This window comes from Hyalella azteca, unplaced genomic scaffold (genome assembly GCF_000764305.2).
Source record: "Hyalella azteca isolate HAZT.00-mixed unplaced genomic scaffold, Hazt_2.0.2 contig16311, whole genome shotgun sequence".
Lineage (NCBI taxonomy): Eukaryota > Metazoa > Arthropoda > Malacostraca > Amphipoda > Hyalellidae > Hyalella > Hyalella azteca.
The window spans coordinates 48070-65012 of NW_025946135.1; the positions used below are offsets into that span (position 1 = coordinate 48070).

General features: G+C 37.1%; 1 protein-coding gene across 1 annotated transcript in view; it reads left to right on the forward strand.

Annotated features, from left to right (window-relative positions):
• Positions 1-16943, forward strand: part of LOC108681734 (microtubule-associated protein futsch) — a 59545-nt gene that overhangs the window by 25664 nt on the left and 16938 nt on the right. The window contains exons 2-4 of the mRNA XM_047884848.1: positions 14893-14991; positions 15555-15727; positions 16545-16699. Coding sequence (XP_047740804.1) covers positions 14893-14991; positions 15555-15727; positions 16545-16699 — 427 coding nt within the window. The remainder of the gene's footprint in view (positions 1-14892; positions 14992-15554; positions 15728-16544; positions 16700-16943) is intronic.

Consider the following 16943-nt stretch of genomic DNA (forward strand, 5'->3'; position numbering starts at 1 on the left):
TCCTCTAGAGTATGTCATTAATTATCTAGCTGGGTCACCTTACGTGCAGCGTGCTCAGCGCCCACTAGTCACGGCTATTCTAGGTTGCTTGTTTAGTGTCGTGTGTCACGGCTATTTCCGAGATGGCTTACCCTGTCATCTGCGACCCTCAAAATAATCGTGGGCGAGCGCAGCATCAGACTTCCGCTGTTTACTCTACTTTAATATGAATTACCCCACCGGTCATCTCTATACGAGTTACCTTTGCGGTCCTCTTTATATGAGTTACCCATCCGGTCCTCTTTATATGAGTTAATCCTGCAGTCCTCTTTATAGGAGTTACCCCACCGGTCCTCTTTATATGAGTTACCTCTCCGGTCCTCTTTATATGAGTTACCTCTGCGGTTCCCTTTATACGAGTAACCCCTCCACATCCCGAATATGAGTTACCCCTGCACTTCATTTAAAATTAGTTACCCTGTGGTTACATCGTAATCAAGAGGGGCGGGCGAAGGCCTGTCGTGCAACATGAAGCTCTAGCGGGTCAATTTATCCTCGCATAAATTATACTTGTTATGAGGTAAAGGTGAATATTCGAGGCTGGAATAGAGATCTTAATAAGCTTGCTGTTTCCGATTTTCTTCTCGCGAATTATTTGACGTAATTGACGATAATGTTGAAAATTATCGCACAATTATGACTCAATCAATTTTCATTCAAGTGGTAAAACCGGATTTTTGCGAGGTCGTTTGATAGAAATGTTGGATGCGAAAATATGTATTCTAAATTTAATGAAACTTTAGCTAACAAATGCAATGGGACACATTGCATGCATCATAATGTTTTTTTTTCATAATATTATTGAAAATTAATTACCTTATGAATTCCTAGGTGCCAGTTTGGTTTAATATAAAACTCTCCTAACTATAACATTCTGATAACGATCCAGTGAGAATCACATACTCACATATTACGAGTATATGTTTATATTACGAGTATATGTGTTGAAAACATTGGTTTAGAAGCACCTTGCGGAAATGGATTGAATTAATTTACTTTTGCTTTTCCCTCACGCTGAGTTTTTGTTCGGTTTTCTTTATTAAAATTTGATTTGTTGTAGAAAAAATAAATTTCATTTCTTGTGAAAGTTTCTGCCTAACAAAACCTGTCTATTTTCCGCAACGCTGCTTCGGTGGGAGTGAACTGAAGACGAGCTATGATGGTGCCTTGACGTGCCTTGACGTGCCTTGACGTGCCTTGACGTGCCTTGACGTGCCACGACGTGTCTTGACGTGCCACGACGTGCCTCGAAGCTCTGTCAGTGCAACGGCCACGTCATTTATACTTTCATGTCATGATAAACCCTTGTCATAATTATTATTGAATTAAGAAGTATTCAAGGATTCCGTATTTTCAAATTTGTGTCCTAAAATAATTATCACTTGTTTACTTATTCAGTGTTTCGGGACGCAAGTTCTGTTTAAAAAATTCCTCTTCAACAATTATTTTATTAAGTGGCACCGAATAAACTGCAGCTACCGAAAGCACGTTCATCGCATAGCAACCAGCCTTAGGTGCAACATGCCTTTGGATTATCAATATACATCTCGGAAGTTTGATGTAATCTGTGACATCGGTTCGACAAAGCTAGGGTAATTATATTTAAAAATATACAATATAATAATTGCATAGTTGCTGTAAGAACCGAAAATCGAACCTTGTGCACAACAATGTTTGCTCCTTCGTTGAAGATGTCGTCCCCGTTTCCTGAACATCACAGGACGTCGTATTGAATTTCCACAGCGGGCCGCGCTTCAGGATATTTGCCGCGTCTCGGCATTGAATTTCCACAGCAGGCTTTCTCAGCCACAATAACATCATGACCCTCGATATCTGCAGGCTTGGCCATTACCATTGATTGCGGCGTCGCTTCGTCTCAGATGATATCGTAGTCCTGACTATATCGTCTCAGATGATATCGTAGTCCTGACTATATCGTCTCAGATGAAATCGCTGTCCTCGCAAGTTCGGTTGCTCAGTTTTTCTCGATACAACAAAAGTTTTCATTTACCTAATATATCATCGCTATTTTTCGCGATCATACGAATGAAAATCATTTTAAGCTATAATTTAAATTTCCCTCTGTCTTTTTTATTTTCGTAGTTTTGTTAATGATGATTGTCTATTATTTAACGATGGTATATGATGGTATATTCAGTAATGATCATGTTAACAAATTAATCGAAGATTCAATTTCCTAAAATCTCAGTCAAGTAAATAAGTTGAGTAAAATTATTAACCAATGTCATAACACGATATTTTTCTTGCGGTTACCCTTCACTATGATGGACATGTTAACGGTGTCAAAGCATGGCGATTTATGTAATACTTAAGTCTTCCTGAAGCAAACGATGTTCATAAGTCGTAACTTGACGTTAATTTCGGCTTCGATTATTTTTCACCTATCCGCAACCAGGAAAATCATTCAGTAAAGCATCAAGTGTTTCCATCATATACGATGTATCGAATGGTTTTATTTTGCTGAAAAGGCTTAAATGTTATGTACCGAAAATAATACCCTACTATCGTCTTTAACCTCTCCTACGAAACGCAGTTTTGTCTCTTTACGCTGAATTGAATATCCAAGCAAATGCATGAGCGCAAAAATACTACCATACCAACACTCGAGCTAAGAGTTCTTTGCGTGTGCATTACTTCGGCGGCGGCCCACCGGGTCGTATGGAAGTTACTTATTCCAGCACCCAACAGGGGCCCAGTCACATATTACAGGCCTGCACTGGCCCAGTCACCCATTCCAGCACCCAACAGGGGCCCAGTCACATATTCCAGCACCCAGCAGGGGCCCAGGCACGTATTCCAGCACCCAACAAGGACCCAGTCACATATTCTAGCACCCAACAGGGGCGCAGTCACATATTCCAGGCCTGCACTGGCCCAGTCACCCATTCCAGCACCCCTCAGTGGCCCAGTCACATATTCCAGGCCTGCACTGGCATAGTCACCCATTCCAGCACCCCACAGGGGCCCAGTCACATATTGCAGGGCTCCAGGGGGCCACCAATTGCTGGCTGCGCGACCCAAATGACGAAATCTATGGTAATTCTGGCGAGGGGAGCCTGGCTGAGTCACCGACACCGGCAGCCCGAGCCTTGCCCTCTCATGAATAGAACACAATATTTGCTCTCAAAATGTGGTCGCAGTCTAGCAAGTCTGGTATTGCATTTTTGTTTCCTGCTATTCTTGATGGCAATTTTTTCTAGCTTTATTTGTTACGCATGAAAAATACAGTATATTATTCAGCAGAGAGTTCTTTGTAATGCAATATTTTCTAGGATGATGCATAGCTCAGGTTTCAAAATACTGAACACAGTTTTTCAGCAGGAAAAAAACAGAGTATATTGTCTGGATATTTTTTCTGGAGATATTTTTATCTTATAGTTTTTGCGAATTCACCAACTTCATTTGTTACACATGAAATAAAGAGGTGTGTCTATTATTTAAGAAGTTCTAAATAACCAAATGTTATCACATCATGATGAGAAGTAAATGGTCAAAAAAACTAAACGCAGTTTTTTCTAAAGAAAAAGATTGAATTACTGATTTATTGAATCGAGTTTCAATTAGCTAATCAACTTCCCCACACAACGGACTAACCCTTGCAACCTTTACCACGCCAGCGGTATTGAGGAAAAGAATCCCTTTTGTGGCTTACAATCCCAGACTCCCTCGGCCCTGGGCTGGATTCCGACCCTTCGAAAGTACACTCAGAGTAATGAATGAGACTTTTTCCAAGTAGCGATGCACTTTTTACTATTTTGTGGCTCACCTTCACTTAGTTTGTGGCTCACCCTAAGTTAGTTGATGGCTCACCCTTAGGTCAAATGGTGTCTCAGTGCTGCGTTAGCTCCCTGTTCATGCTGTGGGTAAGACAGTAGGTCACAATATGGACAATATTACCCATTCAATTTCATGTACCTACGTGGCAGCAAAACATAAACAATTTCTATTGTCCAAACCTACACTGAGGACAACGAGGCAGGTCGGCTTTTTCCCTCGGCAACAATAGTAATTATTCAACAGGGAGCTTTGTTTGCATATGGCCTTTGTTGGTTGGTTCCTGCAGCTTTATTTCCAGTCACCGCGCCCTCTGCCCTTCGATTTTGCGAAAAATCCAAGTCAGAAAACTTAATTTACACTCAAGGGTATTTAGGCGTTACGATTTCTTGCAGAATTGTAAGAGAAAGGGAATATATCAGTCAAAATAAATATTGGTTTTTAGGCATTCATGGATTTTATCCTCAGTTCCATTTATTTAATATAGGATCAGTGCAGCGATCATGCTAAGGGATCATAGGATTTTTTATCCTATCCTAAAATTCTTCCTTCATATTTTGAGGTGATTCTTAGTAAGTAAATAAATTATAACATGATATTTAAAATATTTTTTCTATAAGGAACGTTTATGAAAATAACTCTCACACACTCTAGTAAATTTATTTCTGATAATAATACATTTAAATTTTTGAATCTTGAATGTTTTTTTCATTATCTGCATGGCAATAGCTCATAAATCATTAAGAATTTTTAATTTCCGGTATAAAATCGTTTGGGAAATTTGACCCTTTTCACGCTAAGGGGCAGAACATAATCAGCGTATGCTATCAAGGCCGCGGAACTACAGAAGCATCGGAGAAAAGCTAAACCTTATCTAAAAGAACCTCCCATAAAGTTCAAGTTTTGGAGAACTGCGGCATCAGAGAGACCATGAATCACGAAGGGCTCGACTGGAGTCATTGCAAGCGCTGTTACAGTCTTTACTGCAAATGGAATGCAGACCGTATTTGGTGTCAGGTGTCAAGGAGCGTTCGCCGTGACCAGAAGAAATGGCGACACGTTCAAGGGAAAAAATGATATCTAGGATACCGAAGGACATTCCTAGAATTTTTAGGAGTAATATTAGCTTCCGGTCCGCAGGTGATATGAGTCTGAATGGCAATCTGGAGGCCATTCAGAACCTCATCTCGAGGCTCAGGTATTCGGATGAAGGTAATTTTTGGCGGACTGCTTTCGCGTCGCCGAATGTCGGGCGCTGAAAGTGCATATGAGAATTGAATTAAATGAATTGCATAATCGTATATTATATTTTATTCCTATATAACTTTACTTGAATCGATTCACAACCTCTTTCATAGTTATGTATGTGCAAGTGAAAATTGTGCTCAAAAACTAGCCTATAATAAATGAAGAAGACTTAAACATTCTATTTAAACTAAGGCAACTGAAAATGAACGATCTTGCTGAATTTATTCAATTATTCCCAGCCGGGAATTAAGCAGCAATTCATTACCAATATCACGATTTCAGAGCACATTTTAAGTTTTCGTCACTCAGTTAATCCACAGCGCTCATCAAACAACGTGGATTAACTTACGTCCATGGGATTTCTCATATTATCCACAACTCCAAACTCGCGTAGACCTAAATGTTACACCATGCCGAGTGTCTTAAGTCTACGTCACAACATCGCCAGCCTCTCGGTCATTAAAATGTTACACCACACCGAGTGTCTTAAGTCTACGTCACAACATCACCTCCCAAAATGTGACCGAAATTTTGTATCACGCAAAATGTTTTACGATGGAACAAAATATCACCGTCATAAACGTCAAAAATTTTACTTAACCAATTAAATATTTTTTGTTTGTATTGAAATCTGGGTTAATGCACAAGACATAGTCAGTTTAAAGAAAATTACATATCTGAAAATTATAAGATCTCAGAAGAAATAGTGTATAAAAATACGAATTATTATCATTCAAGAAACGTTTAAATTTTCTTGGTTTTATCACACAAATAACAGTTTCTATTAAATTTTTCATTGAGCTGTTGATTGAAACCATTTCTTGCAGTGATGTACATGGCTAGAAGGGAAAATCCCTACCAGTGAGGAAGTGAAAATTTGACCCTAGCTATATAACTTTGAATTTAATTTTTTTGCCAAGTCTGTCCAGAAAGCACCGCAATCGGGGGGAACAGCTGCAAACTATACTTAATTTCGAGTATGCACTCTTTTCCATTGCATTTCACCCATTTTGGGAACAATCTAAATTTTTTTATGATCAAACTAGAGGTAAACAAGGCTCTAGATTCCAGCTTACTATTGTTCTATTCCATTGTTTCTTTTTTAATATTAGCACAAATGGGGCACTGCGGTGCAAGGCAAGCAGACATGAAAATCTCGTTTGCGATGACTAAAATGGCCTTCAGCAAAAGCAATATGGCGGTAATATCATAGCGACAGATTTATGACCCAATAACTACTTTCGGGTCGGCACTAAGGAAAGAACACGACAACGGAGTGTTCTTCCACAACTTCGTAGTTCCTCCAGCGTAAACAATGACGTTCTTGTGGCTCTCAATCAACGCGGTTTCCGCTTCGATCCAAACACTCGTAAATAAAATGCTTTATTGCACCGGGTGCCTCTGGGCAGGGGGCTTGTGCAGTTTGTTCTGTCTTCTTTGTCTTACATTTAGTATGTTCAGAATAAGATTTGATACTTTTCGAATTCCAACTTTATTTCATTACTCATTAGAACATGAGTTGTTTTTATTGTAAGAACATATAGATACAGACAAGTAAATATTCTAAATCGAGACATTGCCTTTTAGTAAATCTTTCCTGTGTTCCAAATACGCTGTGATACTTTGCAAATTCCGCCTGAAGTTTACTATTTCAAGTGAACCTGAGTTATTTCTATTTTAACAACGTAGTAACAAAAACAAGTAACTATTATAAAACGCGACATTGTTTGCTGGCAAGTCTCAAAATAACAGGACTTCTATTCGTCCTGAAACTCATATGTTATTTTTAATGGAGTGACGCATGCGACGTTCGACGCCAGTCCCTCCGCAATATATTGCCCTGACAAATGGCCTTCTCAAGACGCGTCTCCGACTAGAAAAATTGTTAATCATATTTGTTAAAAACTCTCACTTTTTGGACGAAGCGGCAACACAATAAATTTAAGGCAACCGTAAATTTAGTGGGATCTCAAATTTGAAACGCGTACTCGAGTCCCGCAAAACTTAATCATGGCAAGAATTGGTCGCTCACTATTACGTTGAAGCGCGTGAGGCACGATGAAGCACGTGAGACACGATGAAGCACGTGAGACAGGGTGAAGCACGTAACAATGAAGCACGTTAAATATTCTTCCAAATAGAAATTGAACTATAATTATACTTTACTTGCATATTATTGGATAAATCATGGTTGCACTTCGACTCGGTATCGCAGAAGTTGATTTGCTCCTTTGATAAATGAAAAGTATCTATTGTTTCTTTACACACAGTTGTCATAGCTTAAAACTCAAAACTTTACCTTTGTGAATAACGGATTATTTTTATTCTAGTCTAAAAGTTAACTAAAACTTGAAGATGATATTTTTTCATAGTTTTATTAGTCACTGATAATTCATTGCCAGGCACATGGCACAGCCCAAAACCTATCAACTTTGCAGCAACATCTGGCCTAGCTCAAGCGCTTGATTGACGTCACTCTATTTGCTTGATATTTCCATCGCTGGAATCCTACATGGCTGGATACATCCACGGCTAGACCCATCCATGGCTGGAGACTTACATTGCTGGAGACTTACATTGCTGGAGACTTACATTGCTGGAGACTTACATTGCTGGAGACTTACATTGCCGGACACTTACATTGCTGGAGACCTGTCTCTTATACACATCTAGATGTGTATAAGAGACAGGCTTACGTTCACTGGTATTGAAATGTTTGCTTATGAGGCANGACACTTACATTGCTCGACACTTACATTGCTGGACACTTACATTGCTGGAGACTTACATTGCTCGACACTTACATTGCTGGACACTTACATTGCTGGACACTTACATTGCTCGACACTTACATTGCTCGACACTTACATTGCTGGAGACTTACATTTGTTTGAGGCATCCATTTGTTGAATACTTGCAAATGCCTCCAGTTGGGCACTTTAATTTACTAGACTCTTGAGGTCGCGCTTTCACGAGCAGAATTGAAAATTTTCATGTACTCAATAAATCCTTGTGTTCAGGCGACAATAATTCTGCAGGATTTGGACCAGAGTGATTGAATGAACTTCTGCTGCAATAATTCCTAGAATGCACATTGTCAGACTTCTAAACTTTATTCAATGAGTTTACCTAATCAAAATGTAGATTTATGATATCAGTGAAAGAAAATTTTGATAACACTTGGCTGTTTTTGTCGAAGCTGAGGTGCTCGATCAAAGGAAATCATTTTTTTAACTCAAGCTTTATTTTTGAATGCACTTGGTCTTCAACCGTTTAAAAAATTATCTCATGATTACTATAAACAGTCGCTAAATTGGAAGATAAACTCGCGTGTTATCGCGACTGATCGACGAAGTTAACGAAAAGCCTCATTTTAGAAGTAACAATTGGACTGCGGATCTTGACTGCATCGTAATTCATTTGCTTCAATAGGTAAAATTGAAATTCTTTGTATTTAGATTTAAAATTATATCATGGTTAATAAATGAATGAGTGGTTATTTAAATTCGTCTATCATCATTGGATATCTTTTCCATGATCGGTATCATAGCCATCGGAAATCTATTATTGTGATGAAAATTGAAAATATAATAATATGAATTCGTCTCAAATTCGGTATCATTGAAAGGACAATATTCTTATTACAGACATTAAAGTATTAAGCAAACATATTTTTCGCAGCAAGCTCTATCTATTAAAACGTAATAAAATTATAGGCACTCGCAACTCAGGCCTAAACTTTGTGCCTAACCAACTTGGTTAAGGAAGCTCGTCAGCCTGAGAAGCTTGCATGGAACTTGTCCACTTCGCTTTTGTATACGAGCTAATTAGAGGTAACTTGTGGGGCCGCAGCTACGTATCATAGTAAACCGTCCGCATTGAGTATTCAGGCTGTTGAGAGAACCTATCCTGTAACTTATTGCATTTTAATGTAAATTTTTAGTTCGCAAGACGAGTAAGAGGACAAGCAAGGTTTCTGAAATTAAAATTAAATTTTAGAAAAATGTAGCATTGTATGAAATTATATAATAAGTCTGTCCAAGAATAGAAAGTGAATTGCTCAAACTTTTACCATGAGTCCTCTGAGGGAAATCCCGGGAGCTCCCATTAGATATTAAATGAAACAAAGCATGTCATTGTACATATAGACACGAGTTATTGAAGCATTCATTGTTGCTAATAGCTCAAGTTTTTCATGGTCTAATTTAGACTAATTTCCCTCATTCATTCTTATTGCTAGTGCAAACAAGCTTCGCTGTTTTTGAGGAACTAGTTATCTTGACAATGATGGGCTGCCCTTCTGAACTTCATTCCTAAACTTCAGCCATTAATCGGATCTCTGGCAGTCCATTAAGGATCAAGTGTCAAATTATCTCCAGCAGCCGTTTAAATTTTTCTCTAAAGTTTTTGGGATGAAATTTACCGTGGGAAATGAACTGAATTAGAGAAGATTTTGTCGGCTTCCGCTGACGGACTGGAGGCTCATTTTCGAAGATCATATTTTATAAGAAATTATGAAACGACTTAACGAGTCTAAATCGACATACAAGATCGAATAACAATTTACAAATGTATTACAATTTTATTTCACTAATCGTGTAAAGCACCACTGGTCAATCTTCAGTGACACAAAAAGAACAAAATCTGATGCGTTTCAGTCAACATCATCCATATACCAACTGACATTGCCAGGCTAAAGTATGGTGAGTGGGGACACTTCGAAGTTATTACAAAGTATATTGGCCGTCAACTAAACAATGTGTCGCCCTGTGAAGAAAACTACACGAAAAATATAACGCTCTCCAAGAAATAAATATTGGCAAACCACGAAAATAAATGGCAAGGGACGGCTCATTCTTCATAAAAGTCCATAACTCGTACAAAGATGAACCGCTATTCGTTTCCCACAAGGAACTACAGGCGATCGCTAGTTGAGGTTCTGCCGAGACAAACGCGCACGACACACCCGCCTCAGGAGCAAAACTTTTCAGTCTGAAGAGCTTTTTGTTCTTCAACAAGTTCGTGAGCTTCAAGTTTCTAAGGTGGACAGATTCTCAGAGCTGAGGATGTTGTTGGCAAAATGGATAAGAAGCTTGTACTATTTTTGAAAACTTTTTACTTTCGCAGGACCTGCAAGAAACCTGCGTGAAGTTAGCGAATAGATTACCTCTTATCGCGGATACACGAGAGCCACCATGAATTCTTTCCGCTCGTCTTTCGGGCGCACGGTTTATGATACAGCAGATGGGATTTAATTCTTAAACTTTAAATTTATGAAACAATTCTAAAAATTTACAATACCTAGAATCAAGCTGGCACTGAATTGATTATCAACTAGTGAAATATAATTGTACAGGACAGTTTGGCTCTGGAAGTCTTGCAGAAAAACGTTTTTGGTTCTCGCTAAGGATGAAAAAGTTACCGCACCATCCCAAATTTCACGCAGAAATCAAAAATCCCAGTATGAACGTCAGATGCATTCACTGTTTGCCACTTTTTCAGCAAGAACAACTGAACCAAAAAATGCTTTTCAGACTGGAAAAATTTAACAGCAGCTTCCTTTTAACCTCAAACGAAAACCGATTGACCATGTATAATGTTGATAGACAATGCATGGCTCGGTGCTGCTGAATGCGATCGAAACTGCGCATGACATGAGCGACTGCAAACCGCATTCCTCGGGCTTCTCAGTATCGCTTCGTTAATACATTTTGTTAATTTTTCAGACTTGAATATAGTGTGCTATCGAGCTGCAATCTCCTATATTGAGAATGAGATGCAAAATAATTAATAAACCGACTGATTAACGGCATTTGTTGACATTTTATCAATCTTGAATCTCATATAAGATATGCTAACAGAAATTGCTTATTGTTTGAAAGGGAAAATTATTGGCCTAAAATGTCACCTGACATTCACCTTATATTGAAAATATATAATAGAAGAGTTTTTAGTATAACATTCAAACGAATAAAATGTTATACTTGCATTAACATGTATTGTTCAGCTATCATAACACTTATTCGTAAGAATAATTTATTAGAGTCTACTCGAAATATTTTACTCGAAAGTTGCAATAAATTTGATGGCAACATGAACCTTGTTGATAGTTAAACTTTATTTATAAAATCCGTAGACTTTTAGATGTCCTTGTAAATTGAACACCTCATGAAGTGTTAGTTGAAAGCCCCGTGGAGTTCCTCATGATGAAAATTTATTTCCAGAAACCTAATGAAAATCCGGCTTATAGATTAAACGACTAAAGCTAACTGTAATTGTCTCTACTCAAATGTATCGTTAAAATACAGTATATGCCTGTCTCAAAATGACCAAAAGAAATTTATAATTCTACAACATTGTTTTTTGAAGACTGGTGAACTATTTAATGCTTCTTACGAAAGCAAATTTCAGCGTTCCCGAACCTAAAACGCTGCAAGTCTTCCACTAAGTACGTATCATCTCATATATCTTATTTAATTTGCTTCTATGTCTTAACAAGAGCTACCCTCCATTAAAATAACGTTGAAAATATGTTGGATATTAGTTAATTTCGTTGAAACTAAGTTTAATCACCATTATTTCTCTGTCAGATATCTTTTGTAAAGCAAACCACGGGGCACCAAAATCCTTAGCCCACAAATTTTCTCGTAGGAGCTCCGCGCCTTAATCCTTCAGAGCCTTAGCATCATGCCGCCTGTGGTGGGATTTACCAGAGCCGATCTTGTTTCCTTAGGGATTACTTAATGGCTTGTACTAAGATTCACGAGCCCGCAAAAATTGGGTGGGACGAGGAGTGAAAATTTAACAACAAAATTTTAGTGCATTATGAAAAGATTATGGTTAAAGATTATTTAGTTAAAAAATCTCAGACTAAAGAAATGTAACTATTTATTTTTCGTTGCTGGTTTAGCAACCACGAAAAAATGATTTTATAGATTGATTTTATTCAATCGATTTGATGGTGCGTTTTCCCAAATGTCAAAATTTGTCTAGCAATGAGCTGATTGGTGAAAAACAGCAGGTAAAAAATAAATTATATCATGCTCTTATTCCGCTAGCCTTGTATCTCAAAAGAGAGGCGATCTGATTTCCCATAATAAGAAGAAATCCGAATTTTTCCGACGTGGATACTGGATAATGCTAATGAGACTCTAGAATTTACGAGTGTTTCAACTTGCCTGAACATAACCTGATTTGAAGAGGTTTATGGCTGCTGGGCGTCCCAGGTGCCCTCTAAATCTTTGGGCAGTTCCATCAGGGCAGTACACTTCTGCAAAAAAAAAAATTGCATTAAAATTGGCTAGGCTGGGTTAGTGAAGAATACCAGCCAAACTAATTTTTTCTTTATTTTAGATAGTGTAGTAATCATTATAATAAAAACTAGTATTACATTAGTACAATAAACAAACATCACTACCTATTTATTAAGGTATTATTGTTTACCATAAGTTGTAGATGCAGAGTTTCGAGCACCGGGATTCCTGTTTTACTCAAAATAATTGAGGTACCAGGGATGTAACAGGAAACTCAAACTGGTCAAAGTAATTCTTTGATAAAATCTGGAACGAGATTTTAAGCACGATGACAGAATCACTGATGGACCGATCATCTTTTATCGGAAACCGAATCTTCTCTTTGTGCTTTATTCAACGCAAGTCTTGCGATCCATCAGCATCGAGCTCAGAGCTCGGTCATTATTCTTTCTCCGACGCGATCTTTCCGCTTGCCCGCATTTCTCGAGGAGACTTCTTCGGCAAATTTCACCCAAAGAATTAAATATCTTCGAAGAATAAAGAAGGGTTATATGTATTGACATTTTCTCAGCATTCTACGTATCATTTATGTTCTTTGTTCAGTTCTTATTTCCTTCCCACAAATTCGATATTTTAGATTTTGTATGAAGAGTAAATTCACGATAGCATTCTCATGTATACTGAAACGGTGTCACTTTAAACCTTCAATTAAATACAATTGTTAATGTTAATTTTAAAAAGTTTACTCCATTTTGACTTCAACTTATTGCGTTAAAATCATTCAAGTTACTTATTAGGAATACATACTCGCATCATTGAGGCATAAAACATTGAAAAGAACAAACATTTTCATGTGGAAAGGCTAAAAAATTCCTGTGATGAAACGTGTTTGCTTCAATAATCTTTAATGAGAATACATGGGCAAAAGAAGAATAAAATCATGAGTAAAAACCAACTACAATTAATAAGCAGTAAAATGTATCATGCAATTTGATTTTAGCTTTATACGTATATGACTGAGTTAAACTCGTTGTCTTGTGGATGAAAGGCAAACGAAAGAGAAAGAATATAACTTAACTACAACACTTCTCTTGCCTCTTTAGAAGTGTTTTCTTTAAAAAGTAATTTTGAAGCGCATATTGTTTTGTGATGAAAATCAGGCTTCTAAAAAAGTCCATGCGATATTGTGCGGGCGTTTTGAAAAATGTTACAGGAAATGGAAAAATAAAATAAAATATGCCTTGGAAATTTGCTCCCTATAATGTTTTTCTATTTGATAAGGAATTATCCTGCAACTGTCTCCAGGTAGATAAGAAATTACATAATTAATCAATTAATTCTCCGAACATAATCGACTCAATGTCTAATTTTGTAATTTCCCTTTATAATTCATTTAGTCAAACCCCTCATGTCTATAAAATATGGCATTTCGCAAAACAGCCTTCATTTTGCTTGTATGCAAACATTTCCCAACAAATTTTTAGCTAAAAAATCTCCTAGCCCCAAAAAGACTACCAGAGTTTGTCTCCAAAATACATTTTCTACGACCCAATTTACCAAATTTCTTGGTTGGAATTCTGTTTAGAATGCGAATAAAAAGTCGGACCGTGTGCCGAAGTCTGAATTCTGTTTCTTGGCGCCTTTACAGTAGAACTTCGTTGAAAGTTTTGAATATTTAAATACACCGCCGAACAATTTAGGCTTTTGTCATTTAATGATTGACAAAACTGGGTTTAAAGAGAGATTTTTCTAAACTTTCCAGACTGATATTTTTTTCGGTGTTTTTAGTATAACAGATATATTGTATAAATAAATTTCTATTATTTTCACTTTATCTAAGCGCTCTTGGAAGGTTACCAGTAATTTAGAATAGGTATATTTATCATTTGCCTATAGCTGATCCTTCCGTACAAAAATCGATAAATAATAAGGCGATGGTTGCTGAAATTAAATAAAACTTTCAGCATACTTTATAACATCCTATGAATCTTCTGATCTCATTAAACCTTCTTAGGCAAATTTGCGAGCGCCAGGTACGGATCTCTCTAATTTTAATGAAAAATCCACCCGCATAATTCCAAGAATTCGAATCCCAGCAGAAAATTTCGAAGCCGCTTGATTTATGCAGGTCTTATACAAGACGCATGCATCAGGAAGAAAGAGGGTAGAGACGCTCGCTATTATACGATAATACGATAATTTGAACATTTTAACACGGTGTGTCATACTCACGCTGCTAATGGGAATAGTTCTAATTATTTTCTTTCGGATTTCTATAAATGAAAATTTTATTCGTCTAAACTCAACTGGTAATTAACGTGTTCGATTTTTAGGTAAAAGTAAATTAAGGAATTCTTACAGTAATACTTTCAATACACAAGCTATTCAATCTAATAGAAACAATTGAGTTTGCTAGTGCGCATGGATTTCTTTTTGAAACTCGGCCACGAGTATTTTTCCGCCGTTATTTTTGTGTCTACTTTGTCTAATTTCGTCCAGTTTTTACATGATAAAATTACGGGTGAATTTCTCATCTGAAATAAGCTTATTTTTTCAGGGTTTTTGTCGTGGGACGAAGAGAAGTCTCATCTCGACATCCACAAGGAGCTGAAGCTTCTAGCCGAACTCAACTTGGAAGGTGAAGAACAAAAAGGAGGTGAGCATCTAGCTTTCTCATCCATCAATGTCTTTCATAGATGACGGGTTTTGTGATGAGATTGAGCTTATGGCATATGTCGACACAGTTCCCTGAAAATACTTCAGTAGAGTTTGTAATACTTTTGCCAACTAAATTTTGAGAAGAAATTGTAATGTTTTTCTTATTCGAATGATAAATATCTTACGCAATTTATGAAGGCGCATGCCTCCTTGCTATTAAAATTGTCGATTACAGATTCTTTCTTATAATATCTACATACAAGTTATTTAAACAATAAATCGAACTATTAAATTCTTATAACACTTATCACCTACTTTGTTCATTTATCGCCCGCGTTCATTCAAACCATGTCGGATTGCATAGGTGCAATGGAACCTAATTCGGTACGATGAAAACGATGTAAAATTATACAGTCGGGCAAGACTTTAACTTTGTTTTCAAATATTGTCGGACGCCAAGGGTTAAACTTTGTTTTCAATTTTTCTAAATTCAGATGACAAGTTGATAAAATTTGAACTGGTTCAAATTGCCTTGGGTTAGTGGTTGCCGCCTTTGCCCAGGAGAACGCTTGGTGCAGTACGCCAACGAGCACATGGTCGTGGAGGTGTTGATTAATCCCCAAGTCAACACCGTCCAACAGTGTCTCAAGAACCTGCTCTCCTCCTTCACTAAACACCGACACATCATCCATGCCGGATACGCCTTCGCTGGTTCTGGCTCGTGGATGTTACAGGTGGCGAATTAACATCAGTTCTGCTAGTATAAAGCGCTTATAAGAGACAGGTGACGAACTCACATTGAGTTAGAAAGTTAGAAAAACGCTCTTGAGTTACATGTGAAAAATTCACATTGATTGAGTTAGATAAGCGCGCCTGAGTTACATGTGAAAAATTTATATTGGTTGAGTTAGAAAAACACTCTTGAATTATACCTGATAAATTCACATTGATTAAATTAGAAAAGTGCTCTTGAGTTACATGCATCATATTCACATTAGAAAAAAGGCGCCCCTGAGTTAAAAGCTCCATTAGTTAGAGAAGCGCTCTTGAGTGACATGTGATAAATTCACATTGAGTTAGAACAGCGCTCTTGAGTTACACGTGACAAATTTGCATTGAATGAATTAGAATTTACTAGCTCTAGAGTTATATAAATAATTTCAATATTAGGTCGCGTAAAGTATAATTATCACATCCAAACATTTTGTTGCATTTCTAGATATGTAATTTGTTTTCATAAATATAACTTTTTCTCGCATTGTTTTTTACACATAGATAGCGCGAATATAACTAGAATTTGAAGATAACATCCAGCCCAAGATCACGTCGTAAATCTGACATGGTATTCATAAATATAAAAATCTTTATCTTATGATCACGTAGCTTCTCAATAATTTTTCAACGAGACCAAACACTATTATACTTCTTCTATGAACGAGAATATGCCGATTTTCTGAGCATGTTGTAATTAACGAAACTCTCCCTAATCGATCTACCTACTTATATAAACTCGAAAATAAAGGTTTTCTGGACATATTTTTTGTGTTTCAGGATGGCACGTTTTCAGTGGCCGATTTATTTGCTGCATTCAACGAGTATGAAGTACAGAGAGTCTTGCACGCTTATGAAAGCTGTATATCCATCGACATTCACTGCGCTGGTGAAGGGAAATGGACAACAGAGGCGATGTCACAGGAGTATTTTAGGTATGATTAATCATATTAAGAATCTTTGTAAATAATCAAATGCACACACCACAAATTTAATTGCATACCTACAAATTTTCAAGTTCATTTTGCTATAGTGCATATGAACATTTTATGATTCTCATTTTTGAAGAGTTGACTGCTATGTAATGAAAGCATGATTTAAGTGATCAAATGCACTTTCCAAATGTTCATTCATGAGCGTAAAATCTTCCAAGTTCAATCGGCGACCATAATTATGAAA